This window comes from Onychostruthus taczanowskii, unplaced genomic scaffold (assembly GCF_017590055.1).
Source record: "Onychostruthus taczanowskii isolate IOZ18803 unplaced genomic scaffold, ASM1759005v1 scaffold6, whole genome shotgun sequence".
NCBI classification, from domain to species: Eukaryota; Metazoa; Chordata; class Aves; order Passeriformes; family Passeridae; genus Onychostruthus; species Onychostruthus taczanowskii.
The window spans coordinates 1,072,559-1,095,153 of record NW_024503679.1 but is presented as its reverse complement, the minus strand read 5'-3'; the positions used below and the strand labels follow the sequence as shown (position 1 = coordinate 1,095,153).

Genomic DNA, 22,595 nt, shown 5'->3' with positions numbered 1-22,595 from the left:
CCGGCCCGGTCCGTCCCGTCTCTTCAGGGAATGGGCGACGGGGTGTCGGTGTTTCCGCGCTCCCCTCAGCGCGGCGCCGCCGGCCGGGACAGGCCGAGGGCCAACACCGGCTCCGCGGCGGCGGCGGGAGGGACGTGGCCCCGGCACCCTCCGGCCCCGAAGCCCTTCCCGGTCCCAACCCCCCTCAGTCCCGGGTCCCCCCCCGGTCCCGGAGCCCCCCGAGCCGCGCGGCCCCGCGCGCCGCCGTCATGCCCCGCGCGCCCCGGCCTCCTCGCGCCGCCACGGCGCCCGCCCATTGGCCGCCTGTCGCCTTCCTCCCCACCCATTGGCCGCACACTGCCGAGCCCCGCCCCCTTCCTTCCGCCCATTGGCTCCCACCGCCCGGTCCCGCCTCCGCCACACTGAGTACCACATCCCGCCCCCACAGGCCCCGCCCACCACCGTGAGGGCCGGAGCCTGGCGGGGTCCCGGCCCTTAAAGGGAGCGCGGTACAGCCTCTTAAAGGGGCCGCGCCGCGAGCGAGCTCCGGGCTTCCTCCGGCCTGGGCGGGTCTCAGGCCACGCGGGAGGGACCCCCAACAGGCCCCAGGTCCCCTGCTGGCAAATCCCCCAGGCACAGAAACCCCAGCTCTCAGACTCCCCACTAAAACGCCTGTAGAGCCCCACTGACTCCACCTTGGGCCCACTCCCCACCCCAACAGCTGCCTCCAGGCCTGCCGCTCCCTCCCCTGTAGAGCCCCTCCACCAGAGCCCCCTCACCCCGTGAGGGCAGCCCCAAGCCTAGCAAACTCCTCCACTGGCACCCTCAAACTGCAGCACATTGGCCCAGCCCCTGCAGACCCCCACACCAGACCGCCCAAGTCCTGCAGACTCCACCAGATTCCCACCCAGAAGAACCCTAAGCACTGCCCCATCCTTGCAGACCTCCCATCTCCTGCAGCCCTTCACCAGACCTACCTCTACCCCTACCCCTGCAGACCCGTCACCAACCCCCAGGGAGCAGCTCAGCCCAGCAGGTGCTTCAGCTTCTCTTTATTGATGGACAGTTGTGCTCTCCCACCCCAGGGCCCATCAGAGTGCTGGGTGAGGGGGGGACTCTGGAGTGGTGGGGGGACATGACTAACACAGGAGACAACGCTGCAAGGGGAGCACGGGAAGCTCTGTGCATGGAACCGACACCCTTCCCCCATTCCAAAAAGAGCCAGCAGAGAAAGGCTGGATCTGCCTTGGACTGGGTCTGGAGAGGAGTGTAGCCATTACAGGAGGGGGGAGTAGCAGCTTGCCTCGAGCAAGGAGGGGTCCAGCAGAACTGTTGACCACACATCGCCTCTCACCTTCCCCAAAACCCCACACCAGGGCCAGGGAAAGGGACATTTCACACTCTGAGGACAGTCACCAGGAAAGAGGAGTCCCAACAGCACGCAGGAACCTCCTACACTGACTCCAACACACATCAAGGCAGGACTTTAACTACAGGGAGAGATTTTTAAAAAACTAAACACTTCAAGTATATTTTTTTTAGTGATTTAAGGTCTCTTGCCCCTGCTGCTGCTGCACTGGGTGGTGTTTAGCAACCTACATCCACTCTAGGGACAAGGACAACAGCGCAAGCGATGGCTGGTCTACTGCAAGGGGAGACAGGGCAGTGGGGTGGTGGGAGGGCAGGGGGGCAGGGGAAGAAGGCCCGGTGGGCGCTCAGGGTACGGGCACCACGCGCATGGTGTTGGTGTAGCCGGAGCCAGGGCGCCAGCCCGTCAGCACGATCACCAGGTCGCCGCTCTTGAAGAACCCTCGAGCTTTGCCTAGGAGAGAAGAGGGAGGTGTCAGAGCCCAGTCCCACCCTGTCTCCTTGCCAAGGGGCAGCAGTGCTCATCACCCACTCCCCAAGTCACTAAGGCTGCCTGTGCCACAGCAGTTGGGGCTCCAGGAGGGTATCAAGACCCCACCTTCCTGCTGCCCACCCATCTGACACCCTTCACCTCTGCTCTGGGGTTCTCTCAACAGAGCTTGAAATTCCACAGCACGTGATTTGTAGAGGTGAAGGACAGAGTCAACCCCACTCCATGCTTCCCTTGTCCCTCAGGAATAGTGAGCATCACAGGTCTATCACTCACCACCATAAACCCAACCTGGTCTTCTTGGAAGCTCCTTAAAGGCAGCTGTGCCAAACCCACCACCCCATTTCCCAATCGGATGTGGTTCTGCTCATGCAAGCATCACCCATTTCCTGTCCGGATCCAGTTACCACACAAGCAGCCAGTTCCTCTCTTCCCATCACCAGTGACCCCAAAGTACGCAGGTGCTCAGGGCCACCACGTCCCACCAGAGCCACGTCCCAGGGGAGGGGGAGGGTGCCACTCACCAACATTCATGCCCAGGGTGACACGCAGGTCCACGTCCTCGGCCCAGGCGTCCTGGGCGGGGTCTTTGCAGAGCACGGGGAAGATGCCGCGGTACAGGTGGGCCTGGCGCGCCGTCTGCTCATTGCGGGTGATGGCGATGATGGGGGCCCGCGGGCGGTACCGCGACACCAGGTGCGCCGACCTGCGGGGAAAACGGCCACCGTGGGGCTCCACACAGCCAGCACAGCCTCCGGAGAGGACACCCGGCAACGGCCTGCGGGAGCACAGCCGCCCCAAGGTCTGTCTGTCAGCCACCAGGGCTCCCCAAATCCCCTGGGGGCATGTGACCGGTCTCCACAGAAGCCACTCACCAACCAGCTTGGTGCTCTGCTGGACTCCCAGTTAGGCAACTGGGCAGACCAGCACTGGCTGTCCCCACTGGCGGTGACAACCTCCTCACCTCCAAGTTTAGCAAGTGCCACCAGGGTGTTTTGGTCCCTGAACAAGCCTTTACTTGTCTCTGTTGCTATGTTAGGGTGGCGAGGTGCCATTTATTCTGGCCTCCACAAGCAGGCCTTGGCATCTCAACAGGGGTCCCTGAAAGTTCCCTGTTTTGAGGAGCTCCCGGTTTTCAGGGTGGAAAGAGCCGGTGCCAGCAGCATTGCCCAAAGCATGCCAAGGAGGAGGCCATCTGCCTCCCAGCCACCTACTGAAGCCAGCAAACAGGCCAGTTCCTCCACACAGAGCTCTGCTCCTGCACCCCATGGAAAGCAAACGCAACAGAGGCGTTTGCTTCCCAAGGCATTTTAATATATAAAATTTATACTGGGAAGTTGGGCACAAAGTCTTTAAAATGCTTTAAAATAGCAGCAGCACAGCCTGGGTGGGGACTAGACTACAGCTTTCCTTTCTCTGAGCACTGCTGAGGGAGAGCAATCTGCAAACAGATTCAAACTGCAAGGCATCTGCAGCTCCATCTTTCCAACGGACATGCTGGTGTCTCCACTTGCTTGTGCAGCCTCGTTTAGTGGAGCCAAGCTCAGCAACACACAGATGCAAAGTTTGCTGCTTAAAGCAGGGGTCAGCAGACTGCTCCAAGCACCCAACCACACGTGCCAGCTCTCAGACAATCCTTCCCACACTGTCCGAGCCGCCTCCCGTGAGATCCGGGAGATTCAGGTACTCACAAGAGTTAACCTAATCCACAGCTAAAAATATTCAAATATCAGAGTTCAAATCTCTTTAAAAGGTCAAGTGTAACGCTGGAACATTTGACAAAGAAACTTTAGAAGCACAAGGACATCCAGAGCTCGGTGCTTTATAGTTCCCTCCTCATCTCTGCAGAAAGTAATTTTCTGCTCAAAATCATTTTAAGCTGTACATTTTGGTGACAGTTTCCCCGATGGTCCGCATCTTCAGGTACATGTGCTGCACTACTGTTGTGGTGTGAATCCAGTGTGAGAAATCCTGATTTCCTTCCAGAAAGCAGTCTGAGACTTATGGTCGGACGTGCTTTGGGAGCAGGCAGCCCAGGTCCTCTAGATGGAAGAGCTGATCCATGAGGCTCCAGCTCCCATTCCACAACTGGAAGAACGAGTCTCTCTGCTTGGCAGCTGTCACTGTTGCTGGACAGAAATCCCAAACTACATTGTTCCAGCACACTTCACCTGCAGCCACTGAGCTCACCTGGTGCTTCCCAGATGCCTGCCTGTGCAGAGATATTACCTGCAGGCAGGGACAAGGAATCCTGGAAGAGGGTATTTCCAACACTCTCCATTTCCCTGCCTACCAAGCACAGGCTGCGCAGTCCCTCTTCGCCCCTTGGGCTCAGGCAAGCAGGGCTGATGACTGCAAAGTCTAGCAAGGGACCAATAATTTGGATGCTACTACAAAAGGCCAAAGCCTTGTTTAAAAAAAAAAAAAAGATTGTGCATCCACTGAACTTCTGCCTCACTGTTACATTGACGATTTCTTGCCAAGTAGTTTGAATTGAAGCTGCAACGCTTATTTTCCCTTGGCTCTTCCAGCTGGCACCACTGCCACTTGCAGCAGTGAGAGGAGGCTGGGCTCGGAGCTGGTGCCACGCTGGCAGAGGCAGGCCGAGGACTCAGAGCGTAGGGATGTGTGTCCATCTCCCGAGGAACCACCACTGCAGGCACTGCCAGAACCTGACTCCACTGGTCTCTCAAAGCCATGGGATTCTCCTTCCCCCACCCTGTCACACAGCAGGCTTGACCTGGGGGCACCTGTCCCCTCCTACCTTCCAGACTTGGTGAGAACAATAATGGCCCCGCTGCAGCACTTGAAGGACGCTTCCACAGCGCCAACTGCAGCGGCCTCGGTGGGGTCGCAGTTGAGGGGGGTCAGACGACGCAGTTCCTCAAACAACTGCCTGTGAAAGATGGCGGCTTCGGCCTCCCGGGCAATCTACAAGAGCAACACGCGTTCGGAGACAACACTCACGGCAGGCGCTCGGGCACAGGGCAGGGCGAGGTGCTGAGCACAGAGTGCCACGTCCCTACTGCCAGCCTTCGGCACCGTCATCAACCAGCGAGCTCAGACTAAGCTCACCCCAACAGCGCGTCCCTGCACAGGAACCACTCGATTCCCAAGGGTTCTTTTTCCAATGGTGGCACCTCGCCCTGTCAAGCCCACACTCAGGTGACACTCATGCCAACTGCCAGGCACTCTCGCTCTGCTCCTGCCTGCTGGGATCCCTCCCTGGCACAGGGTCAGCTCACATGGCAGCGGTTACACAAGGCTGGCATGGGCAGTGAGCAGCTGGCCAAAGACTGCAGTGTTAGAGTGCAGCGTGTTTTGCCACGGACAGGGCCGGCCCAAGGCCCCTCTCTGAGCCCTACCTGCCGGACTCAGTCAGGACTAGCAGGGCTGCAGCTAAACACTTAAAAGAGGCCTCCACCGCGCCCGCCGCCATGGCATCGGCAGGGTCCCTGTTGTTAACACTGAGGCGTAAAATTTCTTCAAACAGCTGACGATGGAACATTGCGGCCTCAGCCTCGCGCGCGATCTGCAGGCCCGAGTGGGAGGGAAGGAGGAGAACAGAGGAAAGAAAAGAAGGAAAGATATACCAGAGGAACATGAGATCATGTTAACTTGCTTAATTGTCATAGTAATGCATGCAAGAGGTATTAAGGTGAAGCAGTGAAGCTTTTTGTCTCTCAGCTTTTGACTTTGCTAAATGCAACCAGACTAAAATTCACCATACTATGGAACGGGCAGGCCCCAGTCACCGGGCAAGCATTCCAAACATGGTATTTTTGTTGTATTTGGGAGTTCCAGCAGAGCAGGCACACATAAATTGTTTTTCAAGGAGCAGAACAAGCCAGCTCAGAGCTGCACCATGCTTTGTCATGGCTGCTTATGACTTCCCTGAGAGACTCTTGTGCCACCTACCTGCCTGCCCGTGGTCCTGCCTGCAATTCTCTAAGAGGGAATATCTGGCTTCCTTTCCTAGGCTCCCAGCACCACAGAGTGCTGCTGGAACAGTTTTCATGGAGCCAACATGCAAGCAACACATTTAAAATGCCACCCCTCAAGGTGGGACACTGTTCTCTCAGTCTTGTTACATTTAGTTTAACTCCAGGGTCAATGAAGATTTGGCTTACATTGAGAGCAAATAAAGATGCAGTTTGAGAGCAAATAAAGATTTATTTTAACTTGAGAGTCAATAAGCTTCACATCCAAATGGGATACCAACTTTCTTTTGGTAATAGGGAAATAAACAGGAACAAGTCTTCCTTATAGGGTTGTCACAGTGTGGATGTTGGAATGTTTGTACAGTGCCAGATGTGGACAGATGAAAGGGACAGAGGCACAACTAAAGGCTTTGAGTTCTGGCTGAGCATTGGCAACAGGTTCAGCAACCTGTTCATCCCAGAATCCTGGGAATCATCATGTTTAATCATCTCAGAAGGCCTGACAACCCGATAAAGAAGGCTTGCAGAGACTAGAAAAGCATGCAAAGGTTCAAGATCTTCTCAAGGACAACTTCACCCAGTTATTCCACAAAGTGAACAGCCGCTACACAAAGCGTGACAACTTCATGTTGAATTAGAGACTGATGTGCCATCACAGTGAAAGCTCTGCAGTTAGAAAAATCAGGATTTTGCTACTCCAGTGTTAATGAATTATTTTATGTGATGCTGGGAATTATCCCTTCCACAGTTATCAGTTTAAGCCAAAGTAGTTAAGTATCTTAGGTTTAAAAATAACAGGACACAGGCAGCAGGCCGGAAGAGCAGGCCAGTGCCAACTTGTCCTAAAGCATATTGTTACTGCTGGATTTAGATAAAAGGGAGTATTTGCATCACAACACTTACTCCAAATGCGGGAGCTGGAAGCCTGGCAGTTTATTTTCAGCTCCTGGTACAAAGGCAGCAGGTCCATGTAACACAGAGAGCAAATCTGATTTTAGAGGGAAGTCTGCACTCCCCATGTGTAATGGAAAGTGGGAATACAAGTGTCTGCTTTGACAGCAGCTGCAGAGGGGCACAGCAATCCTTAACTTCACCCCACAGCTGGATCTGCTCAGGCAGGAATAGCTATAGAGGGTTTCCAGTTGGTGCACAGGTGGAGATACCAGGGAGGTGGGAGAAAGGAAAACGGAGAGGCTGTTTAAACCTTGGTCCCATCAGGCAGCATAGCATGGCCAGGCTGGGCTTTGAAGTGTGGATGCTGGAGTGGAATGGGAAGGATGCCCACTCCCACCTACAGCAATCAGCCTGCCCACTATTTGGAAGCTTGCTACTGCCCACTTCAGATGGTAACATCCACCTGCTCCAGCCATGCTGCAGATCCCCAGACCATGGTTACTCAGGACATTGTTGCTGGGCTTGACTAACAAGAATTGAATTAGCTCAGAGGAAAGATCCTCACTGTACTGGCATGTGCTCCTACCATACAAGTTGGCACCTTGCTGCCTGGAACATCTCACACTTAGTAAATCTGTATTTTAATTTCTGCAGTGTTAAAGTGTTAAAGCCTTGAGTGCTTCTCCAGGAGCCCTGGTGGAAAGAACACCATGCCCAGGTCTGTAGGAAGAGGGAAGCACGTGCAACAGATCCTCAAATCAGGCTACAGGTACAACACAACCTGTTCAGACCACAGAATTAATGCCAGAATGGAAACCCAGGTGCAAGGTTTGCTGCAGCAAGTTCCCAAGTCTTGGTAGGCAGTTGATTCTTGTGATTTAGGGGTTGGAAAAGGAGGGAGAAGCTTTAAGGTGCACTGTTAGCATTTGGCCTGTAAAAGAGCACCACCGCCCAGTGATAAGTTGTATTTTGCATTTGCCTTGTGCAAAAAACACCACTCCATATTGAGGTAAAAGATGTTTAGGTAACACACTGCAAACCAACACTGCCTGAGTTGAATAACCTATAGAAGCTGAATTACAAATAAAACTGGTGAGAGTTAGAACTTGTGATGTGATTCACATCGTGTTGTGATTCACAGCACTGGTAACTGGGGAGCAGCAATGCTCACAGGTACTTGACATAAGGCTTATATCAGCTGAAACACGAACTTGAAGCAGAGCAGAGGTTTCTGGCAGTTCAGGCATGTAAAAATATGGTGCTGTCAGTACTCATGCAACAAACCCCCCCAACCCCCAGCACACAGCAGGTGCTGAATGCAACAGTGCTGTAAATCACCCTCAGGGGCCTCCCCACCCCCTCCCATGCAGGACTCAGCGAAAACCTTTCATTATCTATAGATAATCTGCTTAAAGCAGCTCCTTGACCCTGCAGAAGTTTAAGGCATTTAATATGCCACTGCAATAGGACATTGGATGAAATTTCTATTGAGGTAACAGCAAAAAGAAATGGGAAGTTTTATATCTCAGCATTTCAGAGCAGCTCTCAGCTCTGCTTGGCAAGTTTGGAGCACACAAAGTGAAATTCCAGGCCCTCAGGACCATGTTTGTTCAAAAAAAACACCCACAACAGAGTGTGAGAAAAAAAAAGGCTATTTTAGGCAGCCATTTAGGCCTTTGAGCGCCTCAGGACCATGTTTGTTCAAAAAAAACACCCACAACAGAGTGTGAGATAAAAAAAAAAGGCTATTTTAAGCAGCCATTTAGGCCTTTGAGCATCCAGCTCAGGTGGCCAAGAGCAAGGTGGTGTCCCTGTCCCCAGCAGGCAGGGCAGGGCAGTACTCACAGCGTGCTGCATGCGCACAGCCTCGAGGGGATAGTCTCCCTTGGCTGTTTCCCCGGACAGCATGATGCAGTCTGCTCCGTCCAGGACAGCGTTGGCGACGTCGCTGCCCTCAGCACGGGTCGGGCGAGGCTTCTTGATCATGCTTTCCAGCATCTAGGAGAGAACAAACAGGGATCAACAGAGGAAGCAGCTGGACTGCAATACTCCTTACGGCTTGGGCAGAAAGTGGGATGCAACCTCAGGAATCCAGTTCTCCAGGGGTATGGAAAAGAAAGAGGGTCTGGTCCCTAAACCAGCTTTAATTTAAAGCCTACATTAGTAAGGAAAATAACCCATTCCATTTGATACCCATTCCACATTTACTCCTTCTCCAGGGAGATTCAAGCCACACAACATCCCAGACAAAATACTCCAACCTTCCACTTCAACTTCCCCGCACAAAGCTTGGTCCAAGAAACTCTGAGCTCTTTAGAGCAGTGTGGCATTAGACGCATTTACGGGAAGCTCAAATCCAGTCATACATTCTCAAATTTGGTGATTTTATCATCCAGAAACCATGAAGAGCAGGGTCTGCACCAATGTAGTCACCCCCTCCCAAGAGAAGATTTCAAATGCTTTAGACAATATGTACAGGGTGGTAAATCCAGAACCAGCTTTTTAAGCATCCACACTTAAAAGTGGAAAACGGGACAGCTTGCCATGAGGTGAGCATTTCCTAATCCCTTTCCACACCCCAATTCTGGCCAGATGTCCTGTCTTCCTCAGGTCCTCAGCATCCCCCCAGCTGGAGCTCACCACTTGTTTAAACACTATTTGCTTCACCCATGGGACACTGCCTGAGGCTGTGTTTCAGCTGCACTTCTGTAGCAATAAAGGAAAAAGGAGCACATGGCACAGTAAATCCAGAACCTTCTTTAATGACTACTGGCTAAAGAAGTCTTTACTTCCACAGCCTGTGTGCAGAGCAAGGACAGTCAGGAAACCAGTCCTCCCAGTGCTCAAGGACCGTGCATGTGATCCCTACCACCCCCAGAGAAAGGAGATGGATCCTTTACTCAGTTCCTACTGAAGCTGCAGCGTGGGCACATTTCTAAGATACATACTATACTAAGACACCTGGGAACCCTAGCAAACCTTCCCTGTCAGGCAGGGATGTGCTGCCACAAGATGCCAAGGAAAAGCATGTGTAATTTTTCCCTTGAATTTGCAAGGTCAGCCCCAAAGGCTCAGTACCATGTGATGTTTTGAGGTGTACAACCCTTGGCAAGAGGTCCCGTAATCTAGTTAGGAAAAATCCCAAACACAGAAATGCCTAAATATGAGCTTTTCAGCTACGAGCAAAACCTCTCTGCATCTCACTCTTTAACCAATACCATCAACCCACGGCTGCTCCCAACATTCCCTCCCAGCCAGACTCTGGCAGTGAGGAACCAAAGGTGGTGCTTCCAGTACCTGAGTGGCACAGATGATGGGTTTGCCAGCCCTGTTGCAGCGCCCAATCATCATCTTCTGGGCGAGGAAGACTTTTTCAGCTGGGATCTCGATACCCAGGTCACCGCGGGCCACCATAATGCCATCGCTGGCCTCCATGATCTCATCAAACCTGACAGCGAGAGAAGAGCTGTGTTATCCCATTTGCTCTGCAAAGCACCTTCCCATCTGTCTGTCCTCCTCTCAAAGGAGCACTCACGATTTTCATGGGCTGTTTGGGTCCTTGCAATGCCAAGGAAGGAGGAAGAAAACCAGAAGCAAGGCATGGCACATATACAGTGCTACACAAAGCTGCCTGAAGCTACAAAAAGGGAGTGTGAGTTGCTTTATTTCAGCGTGACAAACCCAAAGCATCCCCTGCACAAAGCTCACCTGCGCACACCCTCGTGGTTCTCAATTTTGCTGATGATCTTGATGTTCTTTCCCTTTTCCCCCAGCACCTTCCTGACAGCATGGACATCAGCAGCCTTGCGGATGAAGGAAGCAAACACCATATCTACGTTCTGCTCCACACCAAATTTTAGGTCCTGAATGTCCTTTTCAGAGACAGCAGGCAGGTCAACAGCAGCGCCGGGCAGGTTCACGCCCTTCTTGCTGCCGAGCATGCCGCCGTTCTCAATCTCTGTCATGACATAGTCCTTCCCTGAAACACAGGTTCCCATGGTCAGTGTTTACAGGATAGCTCCTGCTACCAACTCCCACACCACCTCCCTGCCTGGGAACTGCAGTGTCAACAGTGGCACACGCGATAAAAAGCACATCCCATCTCCTCTGTACCACACAAGCTTGCAGTTTACCCTTGGGAACACAATAGATTGGTCTAAAACAACTTCTAGGCTGTTCCTGGATAAGATAGCAGCTGTTTGCTGCAGGAAGTTGGGATCACCTCCCCCAAGAAAAGCTAGCAGGTTGCAGTTTTGCACACAGAGCCCTGCAACACCAAAGTCTCCCTTCCCACTCCCTACATGCTCACAGATTTAAAGGCTTGGGGCTACAGCAGTTTAGGCAGCACTATAAAGGGAGTATTATGGAAATAACCTTGTCTCTACATTACCAATTAAAACTAGTTCTGTCTCTTACCTACAAAACCCAGGGTCTGTGCTGTAAAACTGTTAAATCCTTCATTAAGAGCATGAATTAGCTCGGCTGATCATGAACAGTGGTATGGCCCTACCACACATTCCCCTTTGAAGATGGGGTTTAGATGCCAGCCCAGTGAAACCCAGCTGAAGTTAGTTTTTGGAAAGTTCCTACACTTGAGATAGAGAAGTTTAGCTCAAAGTCTCACTAAACCATCAAGAACTATGTTCTCCTTTCTACAACACACAATTGCAAATTAAGAAACAGTTACTGAAGGGAAAGCACAAGTATGTCCTGAGGAACACAAACAAACAGGAACACAAACAGGCAGAGCTAAAATGGCTGTTACCCACCTTTCTCCCTAACCACCAATGAAATCAGACCATCATCCACGTAGATTTTGCTGCCAACTTCCACAACTTTGGTGAGATTCTTGTAGTCGAGCCAGAGTGTGTTTTCATCACAGTTCTCCATGAAGGCATCGTCCAGGGTCACTTTGAGCTGTGCACCCTTCTTCAGCTCCACTTCTGCTGTGCCACTCTGTGTGACAATACAACCGGTAAAAACCAGTACACCACCACCACCTCGCAGCCCACAGCAGTTTGCCAGAACATTTGGGAGGTTTGTAACCTCATTTCCTATGATATTTTTTTGTTTGGAAATGGCCACAGGTGTAACACGGTATCAAGTCTGTGTGGCAAAAGAAGCGTGATTAAAAAAAGCAACTTACTCCCTTAATGAGTCCAGTTCGGATTTCAGGTCCCTTGGTGTCCAGTGCAATAGCCACAGGTCTGTAGGTGATGGGATCAGAGGCAAAGCTCTCTGTGGCTTCTCGCACATTCTTGATTGTGCCCTCATGATACTGGCAAGAAAAGAAAAAATAAGGAAATGTTAAAGCTGGTTCTACTTGGCTGCTTACAGAAAAGATCCCAGTGCACCCCAGAGGCTGCCCAAGCTGACTGTTCTGCTCTCAGTTTCAGTTCTACCTTCAAAATTTAACCCAGACAAAGTTTCCAGTAAAGCATAGTGCACGGATACAAGGGCCTTCCTGCCGTGAAGGCGGAGTCTGGAAGTTATCTGGTGTGCCCTCAACTCTAATTCCAGAAGGACAAGTCAAGGACACAGTGCCGAGGTCTGGCTGAAGTGATTTTTCATGAGGACACAGATCTGCCAATCAAAGGTGGCTCACCAACCAAGAGGCCTTTAAGGATTAAGTCTTCCAAAGCTTACCTGAACACCTGCCTATTCAACACAGCAGAATATTCACAGCACCAGCAGCTGGATAACTGTGTGCATTCAAAGAGACCTGATGGCAGAAGAACATCGCAGTGCCACACATGGCTGTGCTCCTCCTCCCATCAGAGCAAGGGAAGACACCTCTCCACACTGCTAGCTCTCACACACACTTCCAGCCTGACCCACTATCAGTCCTGCAGGTGGACAGCTTTTCACTCTCTGGCCTGAATTCCCACAGATAAAGGATTTGCTAAAAGAATGTTACCCAAGTAAATATTTACAGTTTATTTCCGGAGTCAAAGCAATCACAGACAGCTCAATAGTCCAGCACCACACACCTGGCTTCCAAACCTTGTTTGTGAGAGCATTTAGCCAAATGCTGCCAGTTTTAAGATAGTTTTGTGACAAAACCCATCCCAGCTCCCTCAAATTTGCTACAGATGGCCAAGAGATCAGTTTACTTTACTTGTTTAAATAACATTAAGAGATAACCTCAACTACTTACAACTAGTAAGAGTTGTGTAACACTTGACAGACTTTAGTAGATAAGACATACTCTTTCCTCTCTGTGCCAGATGGACTGATGGAGTTTGACCTCACTCACCTGGAACACTCAGTTCCCTCATGTCACTCACTCACCCCAACACGAGCCCTCCACACTGACTTCAGTATCTCAGGGATGATAAGCCAGCACCAGGAAGGTTGGGCTGGGAAAAGCCATGCTGAAGTTCACATGTGTGCCCTTAGCCAGAAATACCTAACAGCTGATAACTCTTTATAGCAGGAAAATGAGTCAGTTTATTGACTGTGTGCAAGCTGGGACTGAGATGGCCTTGACCCTTCCAGGCACTGCAGCTGGGGTGGATGCAGCACAGAACACATGCCCTGACAGTGCCACAACACTTATCTGAACCCAATCATCTGAGATTTCCATTTTAGTCTGATACCAAGGACTAACTGGCTCCTAGGGAGGCTGACTTTCTGGAAAGTTACACATGCAGGACAGGAACGCAGGCAGAACTGGAGGTAAAAGCCATTTTTAGTCCATGTTAAGGGGAGCCAGGCAGGTGCCAAAGCACCTCTTCTAAAGCTCAAGCCCTGGTAAATGCTTTGGGGTGGACAGGAACACTGAAGCACTTGTGATAGATGGAAACTGTTTGGGCCTTCACTGGAAACTAGGGCATTTTGGAGGAGCCAGGACTGGCTGTGGCTGATGGTCACACTCTGCAGGCAACAGCCACAGCAGAGACTGCAGTCATCTTTGTTGGTGTAAAATGTGTAATTAGAACTCACACAAAGCAGGAAGACCCCAGCCAAGCTCACAGACCACAGCAACCAGGCAATAACGGCGTCAGAATTCCCAGTTTCTGCCTGACCACCAACTCCCTGATGTGTCACCTGGCCCAAGAGCCACCCAGCTGCAAGGATTTGACTCCTGGGATGCAGTTACTCCACACTATTCTTTCTCCAGGCTGATTTCCCAACTGCAAGGCATGTACTGACACTATCCCAGGGTGGTTAGTCAAGGTCTGATGGTTGCCCACAGTTAAGTATTAGCCCTTTTGATCCTGACACTGCCCTGTGCTCATTAAAGGCTACCAGGGTGAGAGGCCAAGCTGTTACATACCACGAGGCTCATGGGTCACTAAGTAAAGCCACCTACAGCTGCTACTGAGTGACATTTTGAAAGCTGGAAAGCAGCCAGGGTCAAAAAAAACCCCGAAAAACCTCAGCAGAATGGGATCCTCAGCTCCTCCAGTATCACTGAGAGTGTCAGCTATTTATAGCAATAAGGGCTTGACTGTCGTGGAGTGTTGATTTCTTCTGACCTTATTTTTCTGAGCTCACTACACCATGTCCCAAGCTCCACAGAGGGACCTTCCAGAGTGCCAGGAATGCATCTGGAGCAGCTGGTTAGCCAGAAAACTCAGGAGCCCATTCTTCCCACTGAGCACAGTAATTACATCAAATCACCAATAACAGATGCCTTTTGATCAGGGTTATTCACGGATCACCTGCTTGCAAAATCTCCAGCAATGCAACAAAAAGTGAGATTAACTGATAGCGTGACCTCCTGCAGAGGTGCAAAACAGGGACAGGTCTTCTCAGCTTCTGCTGCTCACTGGGAAGCAGCAGCTTTGGGAACAGCAAGATATGAGGAAGAACTGAAGCATTTCATGGCAAGCAGGTTGGCACACGGTGTCAAATACCAGTTCCTGGCTCTCCACTACAGGGTGGGGTGTGGAATTGAATTGCTTTCAAAATGGCTCAGAAAATACACTTTGATGTTATCAACAGTGACGCAGGCTCAGTACGTACAACCAGCATGCTTTCCCTAAAAGCAGATATTTGACCTTCCCACACCAAGGATGGTCTGGATTTCCCTCCTCGCTGAGGGACAGGATCAGCAGGCACACAGGGGCCGTAGCAGCTCGGACTGCACCCTTACCTCATGGGTGCCGTGAGAGAAGTTGAGGCGGGCAACGTTCATTCCAGATTTAATCATTTCCTTCAGCTTCTCCACAGAGCGGGAGGCCGGGCCTAGGAGGAAGAAACAGTTTGAACATTAACTTTAGAAAAGTAATGAGGTAACCCACACAGACCAGGCTGTTTCATGTGGAAGAGAAAAGGTAAATGGATACAGCATTGCTCAGCGCTGCAGCAGCAAATATTGTTTTAACTTGCCCACGGAGTGCAGCAGAACCCAAGCGATTCCCATTTCCCTGGATACTGGATTCACTCCCAGCAGTAACACAGGTTAGACAAACATGGGAAAGTCATGTTCCTTCACCACACAAGTTCAGCCCTGGCAAGGGATGAAAGTCAGATCCTTCTCACAATTTCCCTAGTAAGTTTCACCAAGGTGTGGGCTCCTAGCTGCAATTCTCTCCTATCTAGGAATAGCCTACCAATGGTGCAGATGATGCCGGTGTTTCTGGCGATGGTTGGCTCCGAGTCGATGTCCAGGCGGCACATGTGCTCCAGGAAGGTGTCTGCCATGGCAGCATGCAGCTGCTGGGTCTGGATGAAAGCGGTCCCTGCATCGTGGTGCTTCGACATGATTGCTCGATTCCTGTGTCTGGAAAAGAAGAAAGCGGTGCCAGGTTTGGGAATCACCCACCCTAAACTGCCCATCGAGCAGAGACACCAAGACAACAATGTGATGAATATGGAGGTAACAAGAAAGCTGCTACTGGGTCAAACTATCTTTATGTTCCTATTTGAAAATCCTAAAAGGCAAGGCACATTTCTATTTCCATGTCATCCCCCACATGGACCACCCAAAGCTCACCTGCCTTCTATGCAGATGTTCCCTTCATAGCTTCTCTTCATTGCCAGTCTTCCCTTGGAGCTACACAACGCAACAAAATTCAAGCACTTGAGTGCGCAGGCAGAGGTTCTGCCTCCTCCCTCCCAGCTCTCCACTCATTTCTCCTACAGGCCTCAACTGCACATCCCATCCCACATGGGACCGGGGCAGCTCGGCGCTGGCGTGACTGCGGCACGCCCGGACACGGGCAACCCTCTGCCCAGGAGCCCCTAATCACAGCAAAGTCCACATAAGCCTAAACCCCATCCTTTAAGCCTGGACAAGCAAGCAGACTTGATTTGATTAAACACAACACTCTGGCAGAGAACACATAAAAGACTGAAGATTTACGACACTCAAAGTCTCTCTTTGACTGAAGACACTGCAGGTCTCCCCCACCTCCTGCACTCCACCTACAGCACCAAAATTCATCATAAGGTTTAAAACTGCTTGTATTTTTCAACATTTGGATTAAAAAATCTCTCTGAACTCAGGCTGTTTGCCTCCTCTGGGCTAGAGAGTTTCCACAACAGCAGGACCAGCCTATTCTTTGGGAACCAACCTATCCTTTCAAGAGGAAGCTGAGCTGAAGCTCAACAGTCCACTGGGATGGGAGGACATTCATTTCACAGCAGTGCTGGTGCCCCAGGCGTTTTAATTGCAATAATTTTGTTCTCAAGTAGTAGCGGCAGCTCAAAGCTTTGTCTCTTAGACCTGCCAGGCTAAAATCTCAGCATTACAAAAGCCTCTAGTAAAACAGTGATGTAAGGTGGTGGCTATTGGCATGGGCAGATCACTCATTTTGCCTTTAAAGTTTGGTTGAGCTTCAAACTCTGTGTCCTGGGCACACAGGTGAGACTCAGAGCAGGCATGAGCAGCCTTCACCTCCAAGATGTGCTTACAGAAACACGGGCTGCAGCCCAGCTGAAAGCTGGGACAGAGCAGGAATAGAGCTGGGCTTTTGTTCTGCCTGCTCCAGGCAGACAAAGCCCACCAATAAACCACAGAACGGTGTGAGGGGCACACACCAGCCAGCTCAGCATATCCAGCTTTGACACAGAGGCACCAATAAACCCAAAAACTCTGGCATAGCTGGCAGGACTGAGCACAGTGAAGGGCAGACCAAGCCCTGCCAGTCTGCTGCCTGGCCCAGACGCTCCTCCCCTGCTCCGCAGCCCTTCCTTCCTCACGTACGTGCAGATCCTCTCGCAGGCAGCCCTGACTCACCCTCACCACGCTGCCATGCGCCACAGAGCAGCCAGGCCAGCAAAAACCATAATTTGACCTGGCAAAGCTTTTTTTCCCTCAGCCCTGCCAGAAGCTGCTGATTCACTGGAGTCACTACAAGAAGGTCTGCCCACATAAAAAGCCCAACAAAGTCTCATTATTATAGGAAAACCCTCTGGTCAGTCCTAAAACATTGTGTTTCAGCCCTCTAACACTTGCTGTTGCACCCTCCGACACCTGCAGAGCAGTGTCACTTTTCCTAGATGCCAAAAAAAACAAGCCTTTGCTGGGAAATCACCTCCACGCACAGGCAATCGGGTTTGCACAGCTTCTAGGAACAAGAGGAATACTGAACAAGGTATCCCAACACGGAAACTGCAGCCAGAGCACAACTTGCAAGTTCATAAAAAATAGTCAAATGAATTCTCCCTGCCTCATGGAAATCCCCCACCCACTCAAGTCATGTGCAAATATAATTTTAACACCCTTGCAGTCTTTATAAAGAGAAAGGAAAAGTTCACTTCCCAGTGAATATCCTCTTCACAGGATTTTCCAGCAGTTCAGAGGGCTCAGAAAAATTAACAGCAGACAGAGTGACCTTGTCCAGGGGCGAGAGCAGAGACGCAGGAGCCAGAAAGTATCCCAAACACCCATCTGTCCACAGCACCATGCCCACGACCACCAAGAGTCTTTTCAATACTCCCTCCTGCCTTCCACCACCGTGCACTGACAAGGCATCAACTGAATTTTACTGGAATGACCAGTCTCATATTTATAACAGGAATGTCTGGCATTTCCCACTACTCCGCTTTTTTTAACATCAAACAGAGGAGCAAGGACTTCAAGGACACCAGAAAATACAGAGCACTCAGTCTGGGCAGATTGAGGGGGGCAGTGAGCAATACCCTACAATGCCTGAATGTTTCCAGCACTGAACAAACCTGAATTCATTCCTCAAGGAGTAATGATTAAATCCCCAAATTTATTACTTGGCCTGCCCATGCTTTAGGCAGGGTGCCCCAGTGCTGTCTGGTATCTCCCCCACTCCTGAATATTCCAGATTGAGCCATCTCAGGTCGGGACTGGTTTTTACTGTAGCCAGGTGACTAATTCCAGCCAGCTCATCCCATGGCTCAGATGAGAGAAAGCCTAAAATCATGGTCTGTCCGGATGTGCCCCTTGGGGATGGAGAAAGAAGAAGGAGCAGCAATCCCCACCCAGGCAATCCCCACCCAGGGCCAAGTCTTTGCTGTTACTGGTGACAAAAGGAAGTAGAAACTGCAGCAGGGGCTGTCCCCAGGCCACAGCCAGAGCTGTGTCACTGCCTGCAGGAACTCCAGCCAGGAGGCTCCCAGGGGATGATGACTCGGGGTTTACTGGTCAGCCTCACTTACACAACCTCATGGATGCTGCAGAACAAGGCTGCTCGTGCCCAGTGACCCTGCCCAGAGGCAGAAATGGTTTGAGTTAGTGCTCAGGGAAGGGTTATGAAACCAGGCAGGCTTTCAGATTCCCAAAGAAGCCTAGAAAAATATCAGCTTTGTTCATTCCAGAAGCTAAAGGCACTCAACAACAGAAATTAAGAGAGGCAGGTTTTTACCCTGGCCTGGCATCCCCTCTCCTAGGGAGGACAGCACACTCCTGCCAGACAGCTGGAGGTGGTGTCTCGCTGTTACTTAACGACAAAATGGCCACCCCAAAATTCCATCCCTTTTCTGCAAGCCTGGATGGAACCCAGGAGCCACCACCTGCTCCTGACTGGCCGACGCTGTCCCCAGCATCGAGCTGCAGATCCACTGGAGGAGAGACCCACAACGGAGATACCTCTCCAGCTTTTTGGCAGTGGGGAACAGGAAGATCAGGCTGGTTCTGGCACCTTCCCCGTGTGCTGCTGGCTCAGCCGTGCCTTTGCTGAGCTGCCCTCCCTAGAAGGCTTAACTAAAAAAATAAGAGGAGGTGGCAATCATCGGATGTTTGGTGACGAGAAAGACTTATCTCGAGGGTATTTGTAGGACACACCTACAGACTTAACCTTGCAGAGGACAAGGAGCCTTTCAGCTTGGCAAAAAGCACCTGGCTGCCTTCAGGCAAGCTGTAAAAACTTGCTTTACAGGCTAAAAGCAAGTTTGGGGGTTTTCTTTTCACGTTTAACTAGGCAGAAGTGTAGACCACTGCGCTGCATCCCCACTCCAGGATGGAGATTGCAGCACGTGGCAGCGCCCCGGTACTGCAGCCCCATTCCCTACGTGCCATCCATCACCACCCGCTGCGGCTCCATCTTCCTCCAGGAGAACAACAGCCAGGCGGGAGATAAAGGACAAGCACGTGCTCCAGCCGGCCTGGGAAACGTCTTACTCCCATCAAATTAAATCAGCAACTTGTTGGGTGGAAAGGGAATTAAGGCCGGCGGTGCATCACTACGGCTAATAGCAATAAATTAAGGTTTTAATAACAGCTTCAGATAGATAAAACAGTAGGTAATTTAAAAAAAAAAAAAAACCGCAGGCTGCTGCAGACTCTCCAAACTCTTTATCTAGTGCAAGTGAAGTTTCTCAGAAGGGTTTCACAGGCAGAAGTCCCCGGTTCAAGCACGTGGCTCGCAGCAGCGCTTCCTGCCTCGCACAAAAACCTCCTACTTAATCCGGTGATGGGCTGAAAACCTGCTGGCACCAGTACGGATCATTAACCCATGGAAGTCTTTTATATGATCCAGAATTCTGCTCTATAAACGGGATCTTGGGCATAAAATTACACTCTTTAGAGGGTTTTTTGGGTTGTTGTTTTGTTTTTTTTTTTTGCCTTTTTTTTTTTTTTAATTAAGCACGTCTAATTGCACAAGTTCCTGGACATGTCTGAGTAACCAAAAATTTGTCACTGCACCTTTGAGCCAAGGCAAGTCACGACGAGCAGCAAGACAATTAACAGTTTAACATAACAAAAACTTTTATAAAACACTGATTTTTTTTTTTTAACCTGGGCCTCCCTGATACAGAGTTGCCTTATCAGAACAAAGCAGGTTTTTAGAGTAGTCTCAGGAGACAGTCGGGAGATTGCCATTGTCCGCCGACAAAAGCGCTATTCATGCCTTGGTAGCTCTGCAAAGGGGGTTTAAACACGTTTGAAAGGTTCTCACAGTTCAAGAAACTGTCCAAATCAATTGGACGTGTTTAAGCAGGCACAATTACTGGAGAAGATAAATTCTGAAGGGGCCTTCTCTTCCCGGGGCGGGAAGAGGCTGCAGCATCAGCGGCGGGTGCAGTGAGCCGGACGCTGATTTAAGCTGATGCCCTTCGGGGAACTGCCGGTTTTTACGTGAGCGCGGGCACGGGGAGGGGGGGTAGGCGGCCTAGCGCCTCACTCCGTCTGCCTGTGACTCAGCCTCCCCGCGGCTCCTCCGGCACTGCCCGGACCGGGCGGCAGCCGCGGCGGCGCCGCGCGCTCCGCTTAACGGCACGGCCGCCGGGCACACGCGGGGCTCCCCGCTCGTCCGTGCCCCACTTCACTCACCCGCACCTTCGCACCCCAGACCGGACCCCCGCCGCCGCCCCTCCCCGTGCGCGGAGCGGCTGTTTCTCGGTGCGGGCCGTGGGGAGATGCTTGGAGCGGGCGTTCCCCGGCGCGGGATCGGAAGGGATGCTCGGAGCGGGCGCTCCCCAGCGCCGGGTCACGGGGGGATGCTCGGAAAGGGCGTTCCCCGGTGCGGGATGGCGGGGGGATGCTCGAGGAGGCAGAGGAGGGGACGCGGAGCCGGGGCTGCCGGCAGCCACGTGCTCGGCGCCGCGAGCCCCCCGCGCGCCCCCTCCTCAACCGGCCCGCAGGGCGCGCGCCCCCTCCCCTCAGCCGCTGCCCGGGGGGACCCTCTCCCGGCTGCGGAAACATGGGGATAACGGCGGCACCGGCGTGGCCGGCCCCACAGCTCGCAGCCCCTCAGGGCGCCGTTACCTGCCGCGGTTCAGTCACGCTGCTGCTGCGTCCTCTCACACCGAGCGCCGCCGCCGCTCTGCACGCCGCCCCCACGCCCCGCCAAGGTGATCCCGGCTGGTCGCAGCACCGCCCCCCTTGGATCCCTCCGCCGCCCGCCCTGCCGGGGGCCGCAAGGGCGGGGCGCCGGAGCTACTTTCAGGAGCGGACGCACAAAGCACGAGGGGGAGGCGCTGAGTCACAGCACGCGCTCGGCCGGCCAATGAGGAGGCGGCGCAGCCGCCGCGCGCGCGGACGGAGAGTGCTCGTCGCCTTAAAGGGACCGCGGGCCAGCGCGATGCTCTTAAAGGGGCCGCTGCCCCCGATTCACACCGAGGCCTCCGACTCGCACTGAGACCCCCCAGCTCACACCTCAGGGGTCCCTCACTCTGCGGGGGCAGCGGCTCTGGGTGTTTTGGGGTGCTTTGGAGGGTCCTGAGACCTTCCAGTGGGGACACTGGGGACCCAGTGTGGAATCTCTGTAGTGGGGCTGCGAGGACACAGTGCTGGGGACACGAGGCTGGAGATGCTGGTGGCATGGTGCTGATGCCCTAAGGAGCTGGAGCAGAGGCTGGATGGAGTTAGGAGAAATAAAGAGCATATTTTTGAAGTGCCCTCAAAGGCCACACCCTGGCAGTGCCCGAGCCACAGTCGTGGCTCTGCCCACACGGCTCCAAGATGGAAGCAAAAGAGAGCTTGGTCACGAGAGCTCACATTTTTATAAGTTTTAGTCCTTTTGCATATAGGAGTTATCTGTCCAATTAATAGCTTCAAATTATGAAGTTTCATCCTCCTTTCTTGCTTGCCCACCCTCCTCTTGTCACGTTGTTTAAGCTTTGGGCCTGAAGTTTGAAGAGAATGTCCTTGAGTCTCCAGATAGAACAGGATTGTTTTGTCTTCACCACCCTGTGAAGAGATCCCAGGAACACTTAATATAAAGCTAAAAGCTGCACACCAACACAGAACAGAAAAACTTACAGCCTACGGAATCAGTGCTGGGCATGCTGAGGGCACTGTGCTGGGGCCAAGGAGAGACCAGGCTGGGGATGCTGGGGACACTGTGCTGGGGCCACTGTCCCAGCTGTATGGGACCCAGCACAGACACCGCATGCCAGATCCATGAAGGCCTTTGGCTGGTAATACTGGGGATTCCATGCTGGAGGTAATGGGGACATGATCCCACAACCAGGGGACCTTTTGCCCGTGACCCATGACAGTGGCTCCACACTGGCACCGTGGTGACCCTGGGGACACGCCGTTAACACAGGGACCTGCCACACAGACCCCGTGCTGGACTGCAGGGACACTGCGCCGGCCATCCGGGGACACAAAATGGTCACAGAGGGGTCCTGCACCGGGTGCATGGGGGACCCTGTGGCCCATGGAGGGGACCCAAAATGGTCCCCCTGTGCTGGGGGCTGGGAGCCCTGTACTGGGGACACTGTGGACTCTGCACTGGGGACATTGGGGATGCTGTTACTGCGCTAGGAACACTGCGGACCCTGTACTGAGGACGCAGGGGACACTGGGCTGGGCTGCGGGAAGGCCGTGCCAGCCATCTGGGGACCCAAAATGGTCACCCTGTGCTGGGGACACGGGACCGCCTTGGACCATGGGGTCACCGTGAGGGAGACCCAGCACGGCCACCGCATGGGGCACCTTGTGCTGGGGCTGGGACGCGGCACTGGGAACCCTGGGGTCCCCGCCAGCCCCGCGTCCCCTCACGGCGCTGCCGCCCCGAGGGCTCGGGGGTGTGGGGGGTCCCGGCGGTGAC

General features: G+C 52.6%; 1 protein-coding gene across 3 annotated transcripts; it reads right to left on the bottom strand.

The window, feature by feature from the left end:
* Positions 1-1,016: 1,016 nt before the first annotated feature.
* PKM (pyruvate kinase M1/2) lies at positions 1,017-20,961 on the bottom strand. 3 transcript variants are annotated; one of them, XM_041418929.1, is made up of 12 exons: positions 17,460-17,573; positions 15,617-15,676; positions 15,234-15,403; positions 14,774-14,865; positions 11,819-11,950; positions 11,442-11,628; positions 10,381-10,651; positions 9,970-10,120; positions 8,518-8,670; positions 4,602-4,768; positions 2,362-2,543; positions 1,017-1,801 (listed from the first exon to the last, which is right to left on the bottom strand). In XM_041418929.1, the coding sequence occupies exons 1-12, from the start codon at positions 17,513-17,515 to the stop codon at positions 1,695-1,697; spliced, it is 1,728 nt and encodes a 575-aa protein (XP_041274863.1). In that variant the 5' UTR covers positions 17,516-17,573; the 3' UTR covers positions 1,017-1,694. The 3 variants fall into 3 exon arrangements, with proteins under 3 accessions (XP_041274863.1, XP_041274862.1, XP_041274864.1); XM_041418928.1 differs by lacking the exon at positions 4,602-4,768 and adding an exon at positions 5,203-5,369 and having other exon boundaries at positions 17,460-17,551; XM_041418930.1 differs by lacking the exons at positions 4,602-4,768; positions 15,617-15,676; positions 17,460-17,573 and adding exons at positions 5,203-5,369; positions 20,804-20,961.
* Positions 20,962-22,595: the final 1,634 nt, after the last annotated feature.

Coding starts and splice junctions, on each gene's coding strand:
- PKM (XM_041418929.1), bottom strand. CDS start 17,515: ATGGGTGTTTGGGATACTTTCTGGCTCCTGCGTCTCTGCTCTCGCCCC. Junction 8,671..9,969: donor CCATCATCTGTGCCACTCAG/GTACTGGAAGCA, acceptor GTTCTCTCCTAG/ATGCTGGAAAGCATGATCAA. Junction 1,802..2,361: donor CACCCTGGGCATGAATGTTG/GTGAGTGGCACC, acceptor CTTCTCTCCTAG/GCAAAGCTCGAGGGTTCTTC.